The 25530-nt window shown below is 41.7% G+C and overlaps 1 protein-coding gene across 2 annotated transcripts in view; it reads left to right on the top strand.

The window, feature by feature from the left end:
* The window catches only part of LOC122795602 (sialin-like), a 925743-nt gene that overhangs the window by 849746 nt on the left and 50467 nt on the right, over positions 1–25530 (top strand). For both annotated transcript variants that reach the window (XM_044063877.1, XM_044063869.1), the window contains one exon: positions 2317–2464. In XM_044063877.1, the coding sequence (XP_043919812.1) occupies positions 2317–2464 (148 nt within the window). The remainder of the gene's footprint in view (positions 1–2316; positions 2465–25530) is intronic.

Here is a 25530-nt window from a genome sequence, read left to right as displayed (position 1 = left end):
TCTTGGGGATGAAGAGAAAATTAACCAGGCTGCAGAAGACAATATCCCAGTAGATTACTCACTGAGGAGAACTCAGTCATAGATCACCTGGCTTGCCAAATGTGCATCTGTTATATGAACAACCAGTATATAGATTGCAAAGAAAGCAGGTGAATTACTGACATGAATAGCATGTAGAAAACAAGAGGCTATCCCAGTGTATGTGCAATTCTGGAGACATTTTTTTTCAGCCTGGGCAAAGGCAGTATAAGGACAATGCAGAAGAAGCTCTGATGCATGTCTGTTCTACACACACACACACACACACACACACACACACACACACACACACGATTATAGTAGCGTCATGTGTGTACAGTGTTGAAAGGAGGTGAGGGAGATATCATCCAAACATTTAAGTTGTTTGTAGGGTATCCAGGGTCCAAGTGGACACTGTCTCTCTCTTACAGAAAAGATGCACACAATAACACAATATCAAAATCTGAAGATAAAGGGATAGATGTCTGAAAGGAGAGATGGACTTTTTGCACAGAAATGGTAGCAAATAATTGGTTTAGCTTTTCTGTAGACTTGTAGACTAATAGATAAAAACTGTGCTTGAATTCAAGAATGTTTGTGAGAGGTGTAAGGCATTTGTATTTCTTAATTATTCAAGACTTGTAGGTAAAAGAACAAATAAATAAGATGCATGTGTATGACCTGCTGTTTTTTTTTTTTTTTGTTAGATCCCATTTTCTGTTTTTTCACAACTAAATTTTGAATATTTTGGTGGAGCATTGTCAAAATAAGTCATTGTGACATGCATTCCACTTTTCCATGTGTTAGTCTTAGAAGACACAGCTGTTGTATACATTAGATACTGGCTGCACCCTTCATCTCATAGAACACCCTGCAGTGTTGCTGGAATACATTTCACACAGATTTCACTAGCTGCCGTAGCATTACATAAAATCAAGAGCCTTCCTAACATGAGGGTTAGATTGGTTCTTTTTATGCTTAGGCAGCTCTCTGTTTCCAGAGCTGGCCACAGAGAATATCTTTTCATTGCCACAAAACTGATGCCTTCTGCCACTTTACCAACATGCTCTTTAACCTGTTATGTGATGCTGTTAAACAATATCGCCCAGAGCCATAACTAGGCTATCTGGTGCCTTGAGCAGTTCCATAGACTGGTACCTCCCTCATCCCTAATTTTCAGACCAAGTCAAAGTGTTAGCTGAGAACACCCCCCCCCCAAAAAAAAAGTTATCTTTCCAAAGTTGAGGACCAAAAAATAATCTATTTCTGTAACTGTAGCAAGCTGCGTATTGCAACTGTAACAAGCACCTTCCTGCAGTTTTTACTACACCTTGAGCTTGCAGCTGCAACCACAAGTTCAGTATCTGCTTTAATTTGTGAAATTACAATACCCTTGTGGTTTCATAAATGAATGGTGACATTAATAAAACCTGCTGGAGAGACAGATTTGTCTCCCAGAGGTTACCACACCTTTGGAACAGACTCCCACTTCATGTCAAACGCAGTCTGGACGATTGGATGGGTAACTGTAAAGTCACTCCGGGAGTTCCGCCTGTGTCCCTCTTGGACAGAGGCAATAGGTTCTGATTGTGGAAATAAGGGTAGAACTTGGCTAGGCTTGTAAGGGCTTTAGGGCCATTAGCTTAGTAACTTCCTATGAGCCTATGAATGTTGTTTCTATAGACATGCACCATTAGTACTTGCTGATTGGTCCCCCTTACAATTTGCACTCAGAGCTGCCATCCCCTTCTCCCCACCCTAGTTACTGCACTGATATGGCCCCATATGCATGATAGTCCAATAGTAGAGTGCAGCTGCACAACTGGAGAAGAAATGTATGTTACATTCTGACTGGAAAGGGCACAGATTAAAGAATTTAACACAGATTGTGTGTAGGTTAGCATACAGCATTTAACTTGCTGGTTGCTTCAAGCAAAATTAGTAAACTTTGTACTAAAAAAATGATAGTCTTACTCTAAAGTCTATAATATGTTATACACACCTATCATTGTTGGATATGTGGGGGGTAGAGCACATGATTTTCTCCTCTTTTGTTAGAACTATGTTTAACCAAACACAACAAAAAAGAAGCACATTTTCCTTAATAATTTGTGGTTATTGCAGTTTCCTTTCCTTTATCACCTCTTTTTTTTCTAGCTATGAGGCTACATAATTCTTATTAACAATATGGAAGGAAACAGGCAAGTCATTGCAGGCATGTGTCATGCTTTAGTCAAATCCATTTACAAGGTATACCAATGAGCTTTTCTAAACACCTTTTCTTCTTTTCTTTTTCAGGAATGGTGGGCCCTGCGGTCTTCTTGGTCGCAGCTGGGTTTACAGGCTGTAACTACAGATTAGCAGTCGCTTTGCTGACATTATCATCAGCACTTGGAGGCTTCAGCATGTCAGGGTTTAACATCAATCACCTGGATATTGCACCATCGTAAGTAGTCTTTGGTACAACTTTACACTGTAGATGTTCTTCGTGTTTCACTGTTGCAGTCATCACATTTAGGTTATCTGCTTGCAGTAAACCTCAGTCGGCCTGATTAACAAAGTCTTGGGTCCTGCTTTGGTTGCTGTCCCTTCTTCCGAGACGTCAGGTCGTCAGGGGTATAAAACATGCAGCTGACACCATTACATCAGTCTTTCTTGCCGTGCGGTGCCCGAAGCAGAAGCAGTTCACAAGTGCCAGTTGGCCGACTCCTGAAATTTTAGTTTTCGAGTTTCATAACTTAAGTCTTCAACTAAAAGCTAAGTACCCCATTGGGGAAACTTTTTCTTGCTCTAAACCGATGTCAGTAAAAGTAAATAATTGCATTACTTGTGGAAAGCAAATACCTCATAAAGATTTTCATTCGTACTGTATTCCTTGCCTAGGCCCTGACCACAGTGTACCTCGCTGTCGGATTTGTGCCTTATTTAAATCACGAACTATCTGTCATCGGTATATTTTCGCTTCTAAATATTTTGGTGCTCGATTCAATTATCCTGATATGTCTTTGGTAAGCCATCCGACTACCGACATTCTGAAAAAACGCAAAGATAAAGACAGAGACAGGCTGCCTAGATCCAAAGCTGCCGACAACGCTTCTCCTAAGCCAGTCACCAGTTCGCCGGTACTCAGTGGGGCGCTTTCGCAGCCCCTGATACCCGTTACTTCAGTTTCGCAGGCCTCTACTGAGACCCATTCGGAGTCTGGGGATGTCTCTAACTTGGTTGGGTCCGGAGCCGCTGTGCAGGCACTGGCTTCTGAGGGTGTATTCAGGCCTACTGACTTGCATATTAAACCGATGCCATCATCTTCTTCAAGGCCTAAAGCTCGAACCATGCCTAGAAAACTGATACCCAGACCGCATGGTCAGGTCTCTATGCCTAAAAAACAAATTATAAGAATGGCCGAAGAACTTATTACTTTAATCAGGGGAAGCCAGCCTTCCCCCTCTAAGGGACCTAGGACTGTGTTTGCTTATGATACTTCTGACCAGGATTCTGAATTTTCTGTTTCCTCTGATGACCAGGATTTATCCTTATCTACCTATGAGGATTCTGATGCTGAGGACTCTATTCCCTCTGCCTCCCCCCAGAGGATTTCTCTTTTGGAGAAACCTTGCATACTCTCAAGGACCATTTTCATTGGGAAGGTCAGGATTTCATTGATTCTAAAAAGAGGTTTAGGGACTTCTTACTACTGCCCTAGCACAGACCTTTATCTATACCTCCTGTACTAGACATTGTTGATAATGCCTTTTCGGAATCTAGCTTGGCCACTGGCTCTTTACCTCCTGCTCCCAGAAAACCCGATAGATATTACAGGGTCCCTGACTCTCACAAGTTCCTTTTTAAAAATCCTACTGCAGATCCTAAGACCATTTCACAGGGACCCAAGGGCATTAAAGCTACTGCTGCCAAAAATCCTACCCCCTCTGATAGCGAATCCAGGGTGCTGGATAGATGGGGTAAGAAGGTATACACTTATGCAACTTTGGCCATTAGGGCCTTAAACTGCCAGTTTCATATGTTAAAGTATCAGCCGTATATTATTGGATTGCTTAAACAGAAAATTATGTTGATTCCTGATTGTACTGAAAATAAGGATTTACAGGATTTACTGCATTCAGCTGAACAAGATGGAAAATATACTTTGCAATGTGGTTTTGATTCACTAGAGGCATCTTGCAGGGCTGCTGTAACTGGGTCTGTATTTAGAAGCCATGCTTGGCTTAAGGAGCAGTCCTTGCCAGATCACGTTAAAGCAAAATTACTGGATGCTCCCTTAAACCAGGATCGCCTGTTTGGCAACAAGGCAGAAGAAGTTCTTAAAAAGATGGAGGAAAAAGCTAAAGCTATGCAAACCGTTAAAGATTTTTTACAAGTACAACCTCCAAGATTTAGTAGGCATTGGCCTTCCAAGAATTGGTCCTTTCTTGCCTCTTCCAGACCTTCTCAGTCCAAACCCAGATCCAGAAGAGCTCCCAGGGTACGCACAGGACTAAGCAATGGGGGGCCTCCACTTCCAAATCTGGGAGTAATAAAACTCCCCCCTATGGTAAACTGTCTCAATGACTTATTTTTAAAACTTCCAAGCACTTCTCTACTGACTGCCCCTTTGGGGGGAAAGATTGCTCTTCATGTAAAGATCTGGGAACTCATTACCCAGGACAAATGGGTTTTAAATATAGTGTCCCAGGGATACAGACTGCACTTCCACACATTACCAACACCAAGCAGATGGCCAGATCTACCCCCAAATCAGTGCACAGAGGCCCAAAAGCAAGTACTTTCTCTCTTAAGCATGGGGGCTATTCAGTTGGTACCAGAAGAGGCAAAGGGACAAGATTTCTACTCAAGACTTTTCCTGGTACCCAAAAAAGATAGTTCATGGCGTCCTATCCTGGACCTGTCTACTCTAAACACCTTTTTGGTGATTCCAAAATTCAAGATGCTGACTCTTCACCAGTTGCTCCCTATGCTAGGCAAAGATGCCTGGTTGGCAACACTAGATTTAAAGGAAAGCATACCTGCACATCCCAATCAGGGAATCTTGCAGAAGATACCTACGCTTCAAAGCAGGCAACACGCACTATCAGTTCTCTGCACTGCCCTTTGGCTTATCTTCTGCGCCCAGGGTATTCACAAAGTGCCTAGCTCCAGTCATTGCATTTTGCAGGCAAAGAAATATTCAAATATACCCATACCTGGACGATTGTCTAATTCAGGCAGAAGGCCAGGACATACTTTTGAATCATCTGGCCTTTGTACAGAGGGTGCTAACTTGTCTGGGGTACACCATAAATGAACAGAAATCACACCTGGTACCCTGTCAACAAATTATATTCCTGGGAGCAAGCTTGAATACAACTTCCCAGATGGCTTTCCTCATGCCAGAGAAACAAATTTATTTGGCAACCTACTTCAAACAAGTGGCCACAAAAACCCTGCTATCTGCAAGGCAAATACTACAAGCCTTGGGGTTCATGGCCTCCTGCATTCTTCTAATTCGATATGCAAGACTGCATATGAGGAAACTACAATGGTATCTAAAAAACCTATGATATCAACATTCTCAGAATCTAGAAGCAATGATTTCTATCATACCTTGCCTACGCCTAGAGTTTCTTTGGTGGGCAGAGGCCTGCCACCAAAACAAGGGACTACCATTCACACTACCCGCTGCCACCCAAATCCTAACAACAGATGCATCAGACTATGCATGGGGGGCTCACCTGGCAGGGAAGTGCATTCAGGGCAAATGGAATCCGAGTCAAATGGACGTGCATATCAATCAAAAAAAAATGTTAGCTGTACAGAATGCTCTGACAGCCTTCAAGGACCACATTCTTCCAGGGCAATTAATGCTAAAGACTGACAACACCACTGTTATGTGGTACATAAACAAGCAGGGGGGTACACATTCTTACCCCCTCTGCAGACTAGCCATGGCATTGTGGAACACAGCCCTGAGCTACCAAGTGCATCTACAAGCTCAGTTCCTGCCAGGAAAACTAAATACACTGGCAGACAAACTAAGCAGAAACCTCATGGACCCACACGAGTGGAAACTGGAACCAAGGATATTCAACATGTTGAAAAGCAAATGGGGGAGCCCAGATATAGACCTGTTTGCCTCCCCCCACAACTATCAATTGGACATATTTTTCACAAGGACTCCCCACAAACAAGCTTGGAAAGTTGCTGCTCTGTCCTTCAGCTGGAAAAACATATCAGTTTATGCCTTTCCTCCTTTGTCTCTGCTCTCCAAAGTACTACTAAAGATCAAACAAGACAAACCAATGACAATTTTGTTTGCACCATACTGGCCACGCCAACACTGGTACCCCCTCTTGTGCAGTGTGTCACTGCTGGCCCCATGGCACCTGCCTCAGACTCCTACCCTGTTGTCTCAGCAGGAGAACCAGATCCTGCACCCTCAGCTTCAAACACTGAACCTAGCAGCCTGACTAATTACCTAATGTCTCCTTTACCATCCCTCAGTAAACCAGTGATGGATATCATTTTAGAGGCAAGGAGGCCTAGTACTAGAAAATCTTATGCTGAAAAATGGAAAAGATTCTGTGCCTGGAACCAGTCTCAAAGGATGAGCACAGCAGTGCCCAATTTATCTCAGATTTTACATTACTTAACTGAGATGCTTCACAAAGGCCTGTCTTTCTCCTCCATCAAAATTCATGCCTCAGCCATTTCAGCTCATTATAACACAGAATCTCCCCTTTTCTCTCATCCACTGCTCAAGCAGTTCCTTAGAGGGGCCAAAAATGTACGACCACCCAGGAGAGCTCCAACTCCAACCTGGGACTTCAACTTTGTATTGGAGAAACTCACTCTACCTCTTTCCAGCCAGCTGCTACTGCAGACTTAAAATTCCTTTTTTGGAAAACAGCTGTCCTTTTAGCAATCACTTCAGCAAGAAGGAAATCTGAATTACAGGCCCTCATGGCAGTAGAGCCTTTCATCATCTTTCATGCAGATAGGTGTCCCTCAAGACCAATACCTACTTCATGCCCAAGGTGGTATTCAGTGTGGCCCTTAATCAGTCCATTCATTTGCCAACCTTCTTTCCTAATCCACGGAACAAAGGGAAACAGATACTATACTCCTTAGATGTGCACAGACAACTTAGATTCTAATTGGGCAGGACTAAACCTCAAAGGAAATCTGACCAACTGCTGGTGGTATTTGCTGCAGGGGCAGAGGGGAAGGCTATTTCAAAGCAAACCATATCCAAATGGATAGGCCATTGCATTAATTTCTGCTACAAGCACCATGGAAAACCTGTCCCACAGGGGTCAGATCTCACTCAACCAGGGCAGCATCTACCTCTACAGCCTTCCTCAGAGGCGTCCCTACCAGGGACATCCTAGAAGCTGCTACCTGGAGTTCTGTACATACTTTCACCAATTATTACCATCTACAAATTTTCTCTAAATCCAGAGCTGGCTTTGCCACTGCAGTCTTGCAGGGCCTTATAGCTGGTCCTAATGCTATCTAAATTCCTCCTCCCATCCTTAGCTTTGGGAATCTACCCAAATGTGATGACTGCAACAGTGAAACACGAAGAACATAGTACATTTGTGTGCACTTATCATAAATGTAGCTGTTCGAGTGTATTCACTGTTGCAGTCCTGGTTATCCTCCCTCCAGCCCCCTTACTTCTTTTGGGTATACCTCTACTCTCCTTTACTATGCTCAAAAGCTTTTTGGTGTATTTGCTTTTTTGTAGGAGGTATAACCTTGTATATTTATAGATTTAATTGCTTCCCATTAGGGGGGCACCTGACATCTGGGGCAAGAAAAACTGATGTAATGGCATCAGCTGCATGTTTTATACCCCTGAGGACCTGACGTCATGGAAGAAGGGACATCAACCAACGCAGGACCCAAGACTTTGTTAATCAGGCCGACTAAGGGCTACTGCAAGCAGATAACCCAAATGTGATGACTGCAACAGTGAATACACTCGAACAACTACATTTATTGTAAGTGTACACAACTGTACTCTTCTTGACATAGATATATATGTAGGCTGCTCAACAATCTTTTTAGTTTAGTTCAAATATACAGAATGCAACACTACTTTCTGTTTCAAACCAGTGGATTCTGATTAGAAAACATTGCATCAAGATATATAATCAAGCTACAGTGTGTGTTTGCATGTGTAAGCTAAACTTTGTGGTTTATTACATTTGAACAAGTTCAAGTTTTGATAATTGTGTGTAAAGTCCCAGTTCAATTTCGCTGAAGCCTGTTGTTGAGTTTCTCATTAGTGTTTAAAAAAATAGTTTGCCATAGATAAGATTTAACATTTGACTATACTGATGTATTTGAGCTGCCAAAATGTGTCAATAAAACCAATCTACCTATTTTTACTGGCCAGTGATTATATTAATGCTATTTTTCTCACCTGCAGATTTTATTGCTTGTTCTGTGATAAGTGAGATGAAACTTCTTGAATTTTAATTCTATGTTCATTAATTCGTCATTAGCACTGAAATTCTTGATTTTATTAACGAGCAAAAGAAGATTTCTAAAAAAATGGATGTCTTTCTTTGGGAGGGCATTTAAAATAATTGTAGCAGCTGGACTTCACACAGATGTCAGGTCTGGCATTTTTCAGCAGTTAACTAGATCATCCCCTTTAATGAGATGATGCTTGTCTTATGCTATTACTTTCGTATCACTGGCTAGTGAACACCTCATTGTTAAAAAGCTAGCCATTTTTGGCTATTTTTGCTGTTTGATTACAGAAGTCTGTATCTCCAAAATAATTCACCCTCATGATCACACCACACCAGCTGTGTGTAAATCCTGATATATCCATGCACAATCATGGAGTATTGCTTAGTTATATAATAGAGCTTAATTTGTTTCCAAAAACATGCATGCAGTAGTTAGCGTGCTCATTATAAATTAAGCATTATCTTCAGGTAAGGTTCATCAGCTGAAGTAACTGAGTCTTTGCACTCTCTTCCAGAAACCTTTGAAATCTTATATAGCAGGAGATTTAAGACTACTAACAAAAATGTCTTAATAAAGTTGAATGTCCAGTTTAAAAACATTAAAATTATATGGAGACTCCGAGCTGAGGAGTTATTTCAAATGGTGGCAACATTGTTTCTTGAGAAGGTCCACTTGCAAAAAGGGGATAACAAAGTAAAAAAAAAAATCTCTGCGTCCCATTAGAAAGTATTTTAAAAATTAATTTGAACTCCCCCGTGAAACACAGTAGCCTGAAGCATCTTCACATAGAGAAGAGGATGCATGCACACTCCTGTGTCAATAAAAAAAAAAAATTGGCACAAACTGCAGAACTTTAATGATGTACTGTGCAAGCTTTGACAGGTATTTATCTCACACAGGTAAAGTACATTATGAAGCTCAACCCAGCCACAGATTGTGGCAGAAATAAACAGCTTGAAGTTCACAGATGTAGTGCTGTCTTTAAATAATGGCATTTTATAATACCAATAATCTACAGCATTCTGTGGGTTATGCTGATATACTTATGACTGACTGGCTTTGCTGTTATGATCAAACCATGCCAACCATGGACAAACATAGCATTATTTACACCCAGTTACTGATTTTTGTTAAAACATTAGAGTGTGACAGTGAATACCTCTATGCATAAAACGCCATGTAGGGCATAGAATGCTGTGATTACACTACAGAAAAAACAGTTAAGTAATATCTTGGTTTTGCTATACTGTACCATGAGACACAATCATAGTAGTGCTTTCAAAGGTGTGTGACAAATATTACCAGACCATAGTAACGCTTTGAGGATGTGTATCATAAAAGGGATGTTCCTTCCATCTGAACTGTCCCTGAATATCTTTCCTAATATATCTGTGCAAGTTTACAGACATCAGTCTTTAAGTAACTCTTAAATTAGAGCAGCATTTAGAAACTCTCCCTGACCTTTTCCTTACTTGCTTAGTGCTTCACTGGCTCTCAAAGCCAGTAAAATACTTTGGCTTTTTTTTTTTTTTTTTTTTTTGTAACAGGTAGTACAAGGAGTAGATAACACCCCATGCACTGCAAAAAGTTATGATTGGGTCTCTCCAGTCATAACCCATTATTATGTGTTCTCAACATAGATGCCAAGATTCACCTCTTGAGCTTCGCTGTCAAGGTGAATTTCTTGGCATTCATGTCTCAGGTACATAATCATATGTTTACCGTCAGAGACCCTCTATGTCTGTCTCTTTGTGATTTAATTGCAAAACTTTCAAGCAGTAGCCACTATAAGTTCTACTATCAAAATATTAATATTCTGTATTTAACAGTTTCAGTGCAACACAATGCTAAATTTGACCATACCACTTTAATAGCACGGAATAAGGTACTTATTCAAAGTAAAATAATAAAATTACATTGGGTACACATGCTTTATTTTCTGCTTCAAATAGTGTCGTATTCAGGTGTTTTGGCTTTTGGAGGTATTGATTTAAGTCTTTGCATGTAAATTTCTGATCACTTTAGTTCCAGTTTTTGTGGTATGTTTTCTATGGCATGTGGCAAGTGACAAAGATATATTTTTTCTCTGAAAAAGTATACAGGGTTTTTACTTCTGATTTAATAACTCAGTAAAGAAATATTCTATACGGATATTGTATTCATCATTGTAAGATATTCAATACAATACCCAAAATGGAAACTGAGGATAATGCAAAATGTCAGAGTGTGGCAGTAAAGGCATTTGAACTAATGTCTTTGGTTCCCATCTATGAAGAGCTATATCTCATTCTTCCTTTCAGATGTCATTGTGAAACTTTCAGTTAATAAACATTAGATCCCTGTCTCAGTATCCATTACAATATGAGACATAGCTTTTACAATATGGGACATATCCTGCTAAGGGTGTGCTAGTATAAAAGGGAAGTACAGCCATGCCAAAATTCAGAATTATGTTGCAGTAGTATGCTTATGCAGCCATCTGTCAGCTTTGTGTCCTGTAGTATTGATAGTCAGTTCAACTACTTGGATGTCAGGCAAATAAGTTATCCAATGTGGACCCTTGCTTTTTGTCAGATTTATATAAAATCTTTACTTGTATCTGTCAGAAAGGGCCATCTCTCAAATAAAGACTTTCACTCTGGTTGTGTTCTTTGTTTAAGGGAAGAACACAACATCAAGTTGTGAGCTATCTGCCTTTCGTTCTCTCCAAAAACAGGAGTAAGCTAAATTTTTTGTGCTTTTTTTCTTAAAAGCAGGTATCAGAGTGACTTAACTCAAGCTGCCATGTTCACAGACTGTAAATACAAAGTACAACGTTTAGTTAAATTCCACCAATTTCCGCTGTTTTCGATCAAAAAGAAAGCCAAATAGATGGAAAAACGCTCAATTTATTAGTAATAAACAAAGCTTTCGGGAATGTCCCTTCTTCAGTGTTAATTTCAGTTAATCAAACATCTTAAAATTTATAGCAGTTTAAAAAAAAACCACCTGACACAGCCATCCAATCCATAACTTAACATCATTAACAATTCATTAAATATGCAATTAATTCTAAAAGGAGTACTAAAAGAAATATATTCCATTCTTATAAGTCAGATACAAACATATACATATATATGCAAAAAAAAAAATATATATATATATATATATATATATACACACAAAACCTATGAAAACATTTTCTATTATAGAAATTAATAAGGAAATTATTTTATGTATATAATACAATATATTACTAATAGTCTGTCTGCTTTTACATAACCATCACAATTAATAAATTATAAAAACAACAATGAAAAAAATGACCATAAAAAGTTATTTTACTACATATATTCTTTGAATACTCAAAGAATAACTAGTAATCTACCTATATTGTTTCTGTCTAAAATCTAATATTGGTTTTAATGTTATCCTGTTATTTAAACCTGGTACTCGATCTGCTGCTAACCTTATTATCCATTTATATTCTGACATTTCTGACTTATTATTTTGGTCACCTAATCGAAGATTCTTATACACAACTTCTAACACTTTAAATTTAAAATTATGTGAATTACCTTTATCTAACCTATGTTGGGCTAATGCATTAGATGGAACATTCCTCTTCATATCTGACCTGTGTTCTATAATACGGTCTTTTAAACATCTCGAGCATTTTCCAGCGTAGAAACTTGAACATTGTATGCATGTTTTTTGAAACTGCTATAAATTTTAAGATGTTTGATTAACTGAAATTAACACTGAAGAAGGGACATTCCCGAAAGTTTTCTTTGTTACTAATAAATTGAGCGTTTTTCCATCCATTTGGCTTTCTTTATGTTCACAGACTTGCCCAGCAGTCGACCTCCTTCCTCTGGCTAAGAAAAAAAAAGTTTAGAGGTGAGTGATGGAGCCCATATGGCCACTTCTCCCAAACATACTGTGGCTAATCAAAATCTTTTAGAAACTCATCATTTGTTCATTTCTTGTAAAGGTAAAAAAAGAAAAAGGACAACCTGTGTCAAAACAGACTCTCCAAGTGGTTGTCTCATGCATTTACCTTTCGTTATAACCACCATAAGAAGATACTTCTAGGCATGAGCAAGGCTTATTCTACCATGGCCTTGGCTTCATAAGTGCCTTTTTGGAAAGGATTGGAGTCAAGAAGGAGTAACATGGTCCCTTGTGTACACCATAAACTAGATTCCTTCTCAAGGTCTAAAACAGGCTTTGCTATGACCATTCTCATCAGTCATTTTAAGCTTTGGTGATCTACTCGTATAGCTAAGGGTACAGCAGCAGTGGTCCTTATGATGAACATAGTACTGTTGTGTAAGTAAATTTACCATAACATAAGATGCTTGGATGATCACTGCTGCAGAAACCATTCCTTCTCTCCCTCCCTTCCTCCCATTTATTTTTGATTTTTTTTTTATAAGAGTGAGGGGCCCCTATTTTTATTGTACTTGCATTATTCTTGTCAGGGCTTTAGCTCTCTCACTCTGTTGGCATGAAATTTCTGAAGGGCTTTGTGCCCAAGCTTGTCTTTATTCAGCTTATCTCAGACTAACCATTTGGGTACGTGGAAGGTGCCCTGAAAATTTGGAAGCTGACCGGCTGTTGTATCCTTAACAGGCTATAACCCATATAGTTAAGTGTACAACAGCAGTGATCATTCAAACATATATTGTAGTGGAAAGTGTACTTACAAAATTGTACCTCCTTGGCTACTAAATTATGGGAAATGTGTTACCACTGCTATTTTTACCTCAAAAATCTGATTTCTTATTTACTTTGTTTTCTCATTTCAAAGTGGATTTTATGATCGGTGTAGAGCAGATGTTCTTTGTGTTTCACTGTTGCAGTCATTGCATTCGGGTTATCTGCCTGCAGGTAGCCCTCAGCCGGCCTGAATATCAAAGTCTTGGGTTCCTGCATCGGGTGCTGTCTCTTCTTCCATGACGTCAGGTCGTCTGGGGTATAAAACATGCAGCCGATGCCATTACATCAGTCTTTCTTGCCGTGCGGTGCCCAGAGCAGAAGCAGTTTGCAAGTGCCAGTCGGCTGACTCCTGAAATTTTCGTTTTTGAGTTTCAGAACCGAAGTCTTCGAAAAAAGCTAAGTACCCCATTGGGAATCCTTTTTCTTGCTCTTAACCGATGTCAGTAAAAGTTAACAATTGTCTTACCTGTGGAAAGCAAATACTTCATAAAGATTTTCATTCATACTGCATTCCTTGCTTAGGCCCAGACCATGAAGTCCCTCGCTGTCAGTTTTGTGCCTTATTCAACCCCTGAACTATTCGTCGTCAGTCTATTTTCGCAGCAAATTATTTTGGTACTTGGTTTAGCTATCCAGAAATGGCTTCAGTAAGCCATCCGACTACCGATATTCCGAAAAAACACAAGGATAAAGACAGAGACAGACTGCATAGGTCCAAAATTGCCGATGACGCTTCCGTTAAGCTAGTCGCCAGTTCGCCGGTACTCAGTGAGGCGCTTTCGCAGCCCCTGATACCTGCTACTTCAGATTCGCAGGCCTCTACTGAGACCCATTCAGAGTCCGGTATGCCATGAGATGCTCCTTTGACTATGGAACCTGCAGATATCTCTGCCTTGGATGGGTCCAGAGCCGCTGTGCAGGCACCGGCTTCTGAGGGTGTATTCAGGCCTACAGATTTTCATTTTAAACAGACGCCATCTTCTTCATCAAGGCCTAAAACTCGACCCATGCCTAGAAAACCGACGTCCAAACTGCATGGTCAGGCCCATATGCCTAAATAACAAATGCTTAGAATGGCTGAAGACCTTATTACTTTAATTAGGGGAAGCCAGCCTTCCCCCTCTAAGAGACCTAGAACTGATTTTCCTTCTGATCAGGATTCTGAAATTTCTGTTTCTTCTGATTACCAGAATTTGCCCTTATCTACCTATGAGGATTCTGATGCAGAGGATTCCATTCCCTCTGCGTCCCCTCCAGAAGATTTTTCTTTTGGTGAATCCTTGCACACTCTTAGGGAGCATTTCCGCTGGGAAAGCCAGGATTACTCTGACTCCAAAAAGAGGCTTAGGGAATTCTTACTCCTCTCTCAACACAGGCCTTTAGCTATCCCTCCTGTTCTGGACATTGTAGATGATGCCTTCTTGGAATCTAGCCTGGCCCCAGACACTTTACCTCCAGCTCCCAGAAAACCTGACCGGTATTACAGAGTACCTGACTCTCACAAGTTCCTCTTCGAGAATCCTACTGCGGATCCAGAGACCATTTCCCAAGTACCAAAGGTCATTAAGGCTACTACTGCCAAAAACCCTACCCCCTCTGATAGAGATTCCAGGGCCTTGGACAGATGGAGTAAGAAGGTGTACACTTCTGCTACTTTGGCCATTAGGCCTTAAATTGCCAGCTTCATATGTTAAAGTATCAGCAGCATATTTTGGGACTACTTAAACAGAAAATTATGTTGATTCTTGACTGCACTGAACATAAAGAATTACAGGATTTAATGCATTCTGCTGAACAAGTTGGTAAACATTGTGGTTTTGACTCTTTAGAAGCATCTTGCAGGGCTGCTGTCACTGGGTCTGTACTTAGAAGGCATGCTTGGCTTAAGGAGCAAAACTTGCCAGATCATGTTAAAGCTAAATTACTGGATGCTCCCTTAAACCAAGACCGCCTGTTTGGCAACAAAGCAGAAGTCCTTAAAAAGATGGAGGAAAAAGCTAAATCTATGCAAACTGTTAAAGATTTCCTGTAAGTACAGCCTCCCAGATTTAGTAGGCATTGGCCTTCTAAGAATTGGTCCTTTCCAGTCTCTTCCAGGCCTTCTCCGTCCAAACCCAGGAACAGCAGACCACCTAGGTTACAGTCTCAGGCTACACACAGGCATAAGCAGTGGGGGGCTCCCACTTCCAAAGCTGGAAGTAGTAAGACACCCCCCCTGTGGAAAAATGTCATAATGACTTAACCTTAACCCTTCCAAGCCCTACTCAACTGCCTGCTCCCTTAGAAGGAAAGCTCGCCCTGCATGCAAAAAACTGGAAACTCATTACCCAGGACAAATGGGTCTAAAATAGAATTTTCCAATGATACACATTCCACTTCCACACCTTACCAACCCCAAATGGTTGGCCAGACCTACCCCCAAATCAGTGGGCAGAGGCTCAACAGAGCAGGTTCTCTCTCTTCTAAGTATCGGGGCTATTCATCCTGTCCCAGCAGAAGAAAGGGGACAAGGTTTTTACTCAAGACTTTTCCTGCTACCCAGAAAAGACTGCTCCCGGCGTCCTATCCTGGACCTCTCTACTCTAAACACCTTTTTGGTAATCCCAAAATTTAAAATGCTAACACTTCAACAGCTGCTCCCTATGCTGGGCAAAGATGCCTGGTTAGCAACCTTAGACTTAAAGGAAGCGTACCTGCACATTCCAATAAGGGAATCTTGCAGGAAATACCCATGCTTCAGAGCAGGCTCCATGCACTATCAGTTCTCTGCACTTCCCTTTGGATTATCTACTGCGCCCAGGGTATTCACAAAGTGTCTAGCTCCAGCCATTGCATTTCGCAGGCAGAGAAATATTCAGATATACCCATACCTGGACGATTGTCTGATTCAGGCAGAAAGTCAGGACTTGCTATTACAACATCTGGCATTTGTAAAGAAACTTCTAACCTCGCTGGGCTACACCATAAACGAAAAGAAATCTCACCTAGTACCCTGTCAACAGATTGTATTCCTGGGAGCAAGCTTGAACACAACTTCCCAGATGGCTTTCCTCACGCCAGAGAAATAAGTTTATTTGACAGCCTACTTCAAACTACTGGCCACAAGGACCCAGCTATCTGCAAGGAAAATTCTGCAAGCCCTGTGGTTCATGGCCTCTTGCATTCTACTAATTCCATATGCAAGACTGCATATGAGGAAACTACTATATAAAAAGCCTATGGTGCCAACATTATCATGACCTGAAAACAATGATTCCTATAATTCCTTGTATAAAGACAGAGTTCCTTTGGTGGGCAGAGGCCTGCCACCTCAACAAGGGGCTCCATTTCAATCTACCCCCTGCCACCCAAACCCTAACAACAAATGCATCAGACTATGCATGGTTGGCTCACTTGGCAGGGCAGTGCATTCAGGGCAAATGGAACCCGAGTCAGATGCACCTGCATATCAACCAAAAAGAAATGTTAGCTGTACAGAATTCCCTGACAGCCTTCAAGGACCACATCCTTCCAGGGCAATTATTGGTAAAGACGGACAACACCACAATTATGTGGTACATAAACAAGCATGGGGGAACCCATTCTTACCCTCTCTGCAGACTAGCCATGGCTCTGTGGAACACAGTCTTGAGCTACCAAGTGCACCTACAAGCTCAATTCCTGCCAGGCAAGCCAAATTCACTGGCAGACGACCTAAGCAGAAATCTCATGGACCCACACGAATGGAAACTGGAACCAAAAATATTCAACCTCTTGAGGAACAAATAGGGGACTCCAGAAATAGACCTGTTTGCCTCCCCCCAGAACTACCAATTGGACAAATTCTGCACAAGGACTCCCCACAGTCAAGCTTTGAAAGTGGATGCCGTGTCCTTTACCTGGGAAAGCCTCTCTGTTTATGCCTTTCCACCTCTGCCTCTCCTCACGAAGGTTCTGCTAAAGATCAAACAGGACAAACCAAGGACAATACTGATTGCACCAGACCACACCAGCATTGGTACACTTTCTTGCACATTTTGATACTGCTGGAGCCGTGACACCTACCTCAGACACCTTCCCTGCTGTCCCAGCAGGCGGGCCAGATTCTGCACCCTGAGCTTCACACCCTGAATCTTGCAGCCTGGCTAATCCCTTGAGCTCTCCAGTAGCATCCCTCAGTAAACAGGTGCTAGATGTTATTCTGTAAGCATGGAGGCCTAGCACTAGATAATCTTATGCTGAAAATTGGAAAAGATATTGTTCCTGGAGCCAAACTCAGGGGGTGGGCACAACAGTGCCCAGCTTACCTCATATTCTTCAGTACTTAACAGAATTGCTCCACAAGGGCCTATCCTTCTCGTCAGTTAAAATTCATGCCTCTGCCATTTCAGCACATTATAATACTGAACCACCCCTCTTCTCTCACCCCCTGCTAAAGCAGATGTTCTTCATCTCACATTGCTGCAGTCCTAACACTTGGGTAGTCCGCTGTCCTTGGTCGGCCCGAAATATCAGTAAGGCTGCTGACCGGTCAGGGCAGCGCATGACTGACGCCAGGACGCCAGGGTACAAATGCGCATGACCCACGCCATATCCCTCAGTTTTTTTGGTCATGGTCCAGAAGCAAGCAGTATTGCAAGTGCTGGTTGGCGTTCTGAGATTTTTCGATTTAGAAGTTTCAGACCGAGTTCAAAGTTGGCTAAGTACCCTTTACGGATGTCAGAAAAAGTTAATAATTGCATTTTGTGGGAAACAGATAGATTATCATACTCCTTGCTTAGGGCCTGAGCAGTTCTTGTGCTAGATTTAATAAACGCTATAAAGAGAAGGATTGGGCAAGGTTAGCCTTTGCGGTGCAACTATAAAATGCCGTCGGATGCTAGGACAAGGCAGTTAGGCTAGAAGAACCGCCTGTACCAGACCGGTTCTGGCTCCACCGGGATTTTGTGTTCCCAGGGTGAGAGGGTCAGGACTTCTCTGATTCCAGGAAAAGGCTTAGGGAATTTCTGTTTTTACCCCAGCATAGGCCTTGGCTATATCTCCTGTTTTGATGTAGTGGACGATGTTTTTTAGAAGCTTCTCTTAATCCTGATTCTTGCCCTCCTGCCTGTTAAGCATCCCGGTATTACAGTGGTGCCTGAAGCCAGTAGCCCATATTAAGAGTCCTAGGGCAGACAGAGCCAGAGACTGTTAGGGGGGCTAGGTTTTAAGGCTTCTGTCTTTTGAATCCGTTCCTGCAGACAAGAGGGAGGAGGCTGGGGCCTTGGAGAGATAAGTCTATACTTCTTCACTCTTGCTATCTTGCTGCTATTGGGCTCTGGTTCCAGGAAAATACAAAATTGAAATCCCAGGAATCTCCTGAAAAGTCTGATCCTCTGGGTTCTGATAGTGATAGGTTGTAAGGAGCTTGCAAGGGTATTGATTGTAAGTGGCAGTGGTGGGGTAGGGCATTGTTCATTTTTTGCATGTAGGTGTGATGCTGTACAGGCCTCATCTAGGTGTACAGGGTTCCACCTCCTTGGTGAGGCACGCCTGAGGGTCTGAACATGTCTGAACAGAATTTGTCTGAACATGTTAAGACAATGATTTTAGATGCAATCTCTGTCTGGTTGTCCTGTTGTTTTAAAAGAAAAAAGAGAAAGGAAGAGAAAGTGGAAGACAAGGCAGAGTCTATGCAGACTGTTAAAAATTTTTTGCAGGTCCAGCCTCCAAATTGGGTGTGTAGCCTCCTACCTTAGGGTTGTTCTGTCTCTTCTACTTCTAGGGGTCTAGTAGTAGTGGTAAGGGTAGAGGGGCTAGGGGCAGATCTAGAGAACCCAGCCTCTGCAGGGGCCGAGGGTGAGGGCAGGGGTCAGTCCTTTCATCAGCAGACCCAATGACCTACCTTTCAGCTTTCAGCTGCCAGAGCCTGCTCACCTTTGGGAGGAAGGTTGGGCAGGGCACTTTTCAAAGGTGGGTAATAAGGAAGTGGATTGGATAGATAATGGGCACCACTTCATGGTGCTCTTTATCATATTTTTATTTCCATACCTTGCCTTCTTTCAACGGCTCTCCAGGCGTTCCTCCTCCACACAAACATTCCTTCACACAAAGAGGGTCAAAGGTTGCACAGCTAGACCCATCCAGCCGGTCCCTCTGCCATAAGTGGGCCTCTCTGCTGCCATCGTACCAAGAAGGTTACCAAGGAGGGGGGAGTGATGGACTGATCCTCAACGCTTATCTATTGCCTTTTGATTCTATCCTCTTCAAATTGGAAGTTCGCAAAGAGCTTTTACCTCTGCTGGCAAAAGATCATTGGATCTGGTAACTTTGGATCTCAAGGAGGCTTTCCTTCATGTATCAGACCGCTTTGAGCAGAAGACTCTGCGCTGACTTGGGACTTTATCTGCTGCAGTTCTCTGCATTGCCTTTGGCTTATATCTTCTGCTCATGTTTGGTTTAGCTTCAAAGTACTTGTGCTTCAGATCTTCTCTAGAGACCTCAGTGTCTACAGTCCTACTCATCTATCCTTATTTGGAAGAGAAGAGCTTCTTCATCATTTGGATTATGTGATAGCAGTGCTAAGATGCCTAGGGTATTTCTGTGAACGAATAGTCCAGTCTAAGTACCTCTCAAGACATGCTTTCTCTTTGGGTGTGACTGAATACAGCATCCCAGATGGCTTTTTAACCCCCAAACAAAAAAGAGTCTATCCCTTTACTTCCATCAACTCAATCATCAGTCCGGTCCTGAGTGGAGTCCTTCAAGCAAGCCTTAGGGTTCATGGCATCTTGTATCTCTGGGTGCTTCCCAATCCCAAAATGCAAATGAGGAAGCTACAATGGTATCTGAAAATCAAATGGACACAGCACTGCCAGGATGGACACTGTCATTCAAATAATACCAAAGGAAGGTGGAATGTCACCTAAACAAGGACTCTCTGTGACAGATGCCTCAGACAAAGCTTGGGGAGAAATGGAAAGTGGATACAAAACAAGTGGCCTGTCAGACTACAACATCTACATATCAACATGAATGAGATGATGTTAGCCAGTTAGTTGTTATTAATTGCTTTCTTTGAATTCTTTCTTGTTGCAGGTGTTGATTCTAACAGACAAAACACACCTGTCATATGTGGCAAACAAGCAAGCAAGGTCTACGCCCCCTTATCCCTGCCAATGATTTTGTGGGAATTTTGCCTCAGACTCAAGCAGTTTACTCAGTTTCTGGGTAAGCACAGGCCAGGAGAACCACAGAAGATGCAGAGCAGATGTGTTGATGGATCCCCATTATCCCACCCCTAATGAGCCTCCTCATGTATTTCAGAAAATGACAGTACATGGGGAACTCCAGACATAGATCTGTTCTCATCTCCACTAAACCTTCTCCACTAAACCAGCTTTGCACAAAAGGTTTCCATCCACAGCTTGGAAAGCACAGCTTCTTCTTTCTGAAATTGAGCTTTCAATTTGTTCAATCTTTCCACCCTATGCTCCTCCCAAGGCTGCTTCTCCTAGGACAGGCAGGGGAAAGATTTAGACAGGACAATTGGCTCCCTCGCTTACACTTCGATTGGCCTCCTGGAGATGAAGTATGCAGGCCTCCATGGCCTTTGCCTCAGCCTCCACACTGTTTTGCCTTCGAGGGACCACACCTTTTGCTAATGTCAGGACAGCCATTCACTAAAATGTCGCTTCTAGGCCATCTCAACAATTGGCATATTGTCCTGTTTTGAACTAGCAAGGGGCCTCCCACTTCAGCTAGTGGAAGCTAATGTTATTTGAAAGTGTAAGGCCTAGTACAAAGAAAGTGTTGTTTGACAAATGGAAGAGATTTTGTTTTGGGAGGCAGCATTTCATTTTGATGTCTTTGCTCAATTCTTGTGTGGCTCTTCAATATCTTAGGTTTGTCTTGCTGGACAGTTCTCATGTCTGCTTCAGCTCACTTCACATGCTGCAGCAATTTGTGCCTTCATTATGATTTCAGCCTTCACTTTTGTTCAAATCCTTTGTTCAAGCAATTTAAGAGCTCCTACCCTCACATAAGACCCCACTTTTGGAGCTGTGACTCCTAAGCTCACTCCTTCAAGCACCCAGGCCTGCTGCCTCACTGGCCACCTTGAGCCAGACTGCTTTTGTTAGTTGAAATATTGGCAATGCCTTTCTGCTGGAATCAGCCATTACATGGGCCCTTGTCTTTCTTTTCTTACAGGCCCTCCCCTAGTTGAGAGCCTTTCTTTGATTTTCCATGGTATCTTTATATCACACGCATCAATCCTTCCTTTATGCCTTACCTATTTTTTTTAGTTTGTGGCAATAAACCAAAAAAGATTTTTAACAAATTTTTATGCAATGGCAGTTAAATAAAGGGCAGGAGATTTTATTATTATTGGAGTTCCACAGGCATTTCCAGTATTATTTCACAGAGTTGTTTTGGCAAGCCTGTATCAGTTCTCGTTTGTTTCCTTTTGTCTTGAGTCTCTATTTGCTTTGTATCAAAACTGCATATGCTTTAAGTTGATTGGGTTCATGGCAGGAGATTTCCAGGGGGGATTGGGCCAGGATTCCAGCTGGGATTAGGCCCTCATTCCACTTTGGAGGGTGCCACTCAAGTTCTTTTGAGGGATAGCTAGGCCATGATATTTTGGAGGCAGCTAAAGCATTGCCTGGTACATTACTTTCTCTCTTAGGCATTATGGCCCGCCACTCTTTACTCTCTTAGTCATTAGGGCCTTTACCCTGCTTGCTAGTTTGCAGGGCTTAGCTTACCTCTGCAATGGATTTGTAGAAAATAGTACAGTTTTGTACCTACCATGAAGATGTTCAAGTGTAGGGACTGCATTTTGTAGAGATGAAGAACATAGTACAGTTTTGTAATCTACCATAAAGTCCCCTTCCTTCCCTCCACATTGTTGGCGGTTGTGTTTGGTTGGGTTGTACATTTTGTGGTTATTGGTTGGGTTGGTGCTTATGTTTGGGTTGGCTTAGTTGGTTGGTTGTTTTGTATCTTTGGTTTTGACTTAGTTTTTAGGGTCTTCTGGACCTTGGGGGGGCAAAAGATTGAGGATATGGCGTCGCTTCTGACTGATTGACGCCCAAAAGACTGAGGGCCAGTCAGCCACCATGATTTGTAAGCCAGCCTTATACTTCGGCCAGTCAAACGCAAGTGTTAGGACTGCAGCAATGTGGATCTTCGAACATCTACATTTATGGTAGGTACAAAACTGTACTTTCCTCTGAGGGTCCAAAAATTTAAGACCCCCCAGGCGAGCCCCTACTCCAGCCTGGGACCTTAACTGTGTCTTGGAATAGCTCACTCTCCCTCCATTTGAACCAGCTGCAACTGCAGAGATGAAATTCTTTTCTTGGAAAACGGCCTTCCTTCTAGCCATCACTTCAGCAAGAAGAGTGTCTGAATTACAGGCCCTCATGGCAGTGGAGCCCTTCATTATCTTCTATGCAGACAGGGTTTCCCTCAGGACCAATTCTTCCTTTATGCCCAAGGTGGTGTCTAGTGTGGCCCTAAATCAGTCCATTTATCTGCCTACTTTTTTCCCAAATCCACAAAACAAAGGTGAAGAAATAATGCACTCTTTGGATGTGCACAGACAACTTAGATTTTATTTGGACAGGACCAAGCCTCTCAGAAAATCTGAACAGCTGCTAGTTGGCTTTGCTGCAGGGGCAGAGGGGAATGCCATTTCAAAGCAAACCATTTCTAAATGGATAGCCCATTGCATTCATTTCTGCTATAAGCACCATGGAAAAACTACCTCACAGGGGATAAGATCACATTCCACCAGGGCTGCATCTACCTCTACAGCCTTCTTCAGAGGAGTCCCTACCAGGGACATCCTAGAAGCTTCTACCTGGAGCTCTGTACATACCTTCACCAACCATTACTACATGCCTATTTTTTCTAAATCCAGAGCTTGTTTGCCACAGCAGTCTTGCAGGGCTTAATAGCTGGTCCTAATGCTCTCTAAATTCCTTCTCCCTTCCTTAGCTTTGGAAATCAACCCAAATGTAATGACTGCAACAGTGAAACACGAAGAACTTAATACAATTGTGTACACTTACCATAAATGTAGATGTTCAATTGTATTCACTGTTGCAGTCCTGGTTACCCTCCCTCCAGCCCCCTGACTTCTCTTGGCTTTACCTTCCTTCTTTTTTGGTGTATTTGCTTTTTGTTGGAGGTGTAACCTAACATATAATTGCTTCCCATTATGGGGGCACCTGACATTTGGGGCAAGAAAAACTGATGTAATGACATCGGCTGCATGTTTTATACCCCTGATGACCTGACGTCATGGAAGAAGAGATGGCATCCAATGCAGGAATCCAAGACTCTGGTATTCAGGCCGGCTGAGGGCTACCTGCAGGCAGATAACCCAAATGTAATGACTGCCACAGTGAATACACTCGAACATCTACATTTATGGTAAGTGTACACAACTGTACTTTTTTTGTTTAGTTTACCACCAAATTTTGAGATTTAATTGCTCCGTTTTTAACAATCTGAGGAGGAGGTAACAGAGGAGGAAAATGGCTGTTATGGTGTAACTTGATAGTAGCAGATTTAAAAGCCCAGTCCCTAAAGGAAGAGTATGAAGGACCAGAGCAGTCTTTTTTATGACATATTGCACTACATTTGAAGACACACAAGCTGCACTGCGTGCTTGTGATCTGAATCCTACAGTTTAAAAAATAATACTTCTGAGTCCAGCTAAACCAAGAGAAACCCATGCATGCATGCATAAACTAGTGATAAATGCCTTTGTTTTATACTAGAAGGCATGCTAAAACCATGTCTGAATATGTTACCAGTTAAGAAGATTTGCTGAAGACTGTAATTCTAGAGAAACTCTACATCAAATCCTGAGAGATAAGTCTGTATGTGGAATAAATATTGAATGCATATGGACAGTGTTAGTAGCCTATCAATTAATTCAGTATTATTAAGCACTGAGGAAGGGTACTTGATACCTGAAAGCTTTGCTGTTATTAAATTTATTACTGTCTGACATTGATGTTAGTCGTTTGGTTTTTGATATAACAGTGTTAGTAGTCCACAAATTCAAATTGCCTTAAAGATCATATATAATAAAGGTTATACAGTGCTACTCTTTTACTGTTGTCATCAACTGCATTCTGGTCCCATCTGTCATGATTTTCTTCTTTTATCACAACTTCTTAAAATATATCTACTGTAAGAACATTCCGAATTTCCTGAGCTACAGCATTGAGGAATTGGCATTTCTTGTATTTATTGCATTAATCAAGTTAACTTGACATAATTGTGCTGTAGGAGAGAGAATTTTTGGAAGAAGCTCTGTGTAGGTAGCTCAGTTCCTCTTATGTTTACTGCACACTTTCCTTCACTGGATTTAATTAGGATCACCAAGTTGTGTATTTTGAGTAGTACAAGTCCATTACTTGCCTAAGCGATTAAAAAGTCACAGATAAGGTCAGACTGTTGAGAGTCCTGCTTTTTTCATCGCTGGAAATATAGTTGGTAGAGACTGCAAAACTACATTATAATAACAAGCCCAAAAGTATTTCAAGCCATATATGACCACCCTCCAATATTTTAAGATGAAGAGCAGGATCTGCAGTGGAGGCATTACTCAGCAGGGAGGGTGGATTGAATATTGAGATATGGTACTTGAAATTCATTGAGGAATTAGTTTCCAAGGGAAATAAAGGGACAGTGATTAAAGAAGTCAACAGAGAATTCTTTGTTCGGTTTCCAGTAGTTTTGGTTTCAAGCAGTGTTTAATGGTTTGACTTCCACCAACAAAATTATGTCAACAAGTGGAAAGAGAAAGACCACTTCCTGCATGCACAGGTGGAAGGGAGAAAGATCTCTTTTTTAATTTTTTTTTCCACTTAAACATAACATTTGTAAGCAAAAAAAAAAAAAAAAAAGCGAAATATCATACTACTACTGCCAATAAAGTTAGAAAGGTAGGTATGAAATCTAGATTCCATTTCATGAATTTTCACATTATATATAATGGTTGCTTTGGTTGTTGGAGGTGTAAATGTAGAGATACTAGATCTGCAAGTTAAACAGTTAGCAATGACACATGACTGAGTAAAGGCACAGCACATGCATGGTATCATCTATAAACTATAGATTTCAGTGAAGCTGTAGCCTTTACAAGTGCAGCTGTTTACGTTGTAACATAGCTGCCATGTCTTTGTCCTCTCCTTCAACCATATTAGTTCCTTTCTCAACCACTACCCCAAGTCTTCTGTAGTTACCCTAACTTTTGTCATAAGCAAAGTAAATTAGTCATATTCTCAGTCCTGCTGATGAGGTTTGCTACAAGTGGATTTAATACTACTGTCCCATCCCCATTATCTG

This window comes from Protopterus annectens, chromosome 1.part0 (assembly GCF_019279795.1).
Source record: "Protopterus annectens isolate FY-2018-M chromosome 1.part0, PAN1.0, whole genome shotgun sequence".
Taxonomy (NCBI): domain Eukaryota; kingdom Metazoa; phylum Chordata; order Ceratodontiformes; family Protopteridae; genus Protopterus; species Protopterus annectens.
This window is presented reverse-complemented; position numbering and strand designations above follow the sequence as displayed.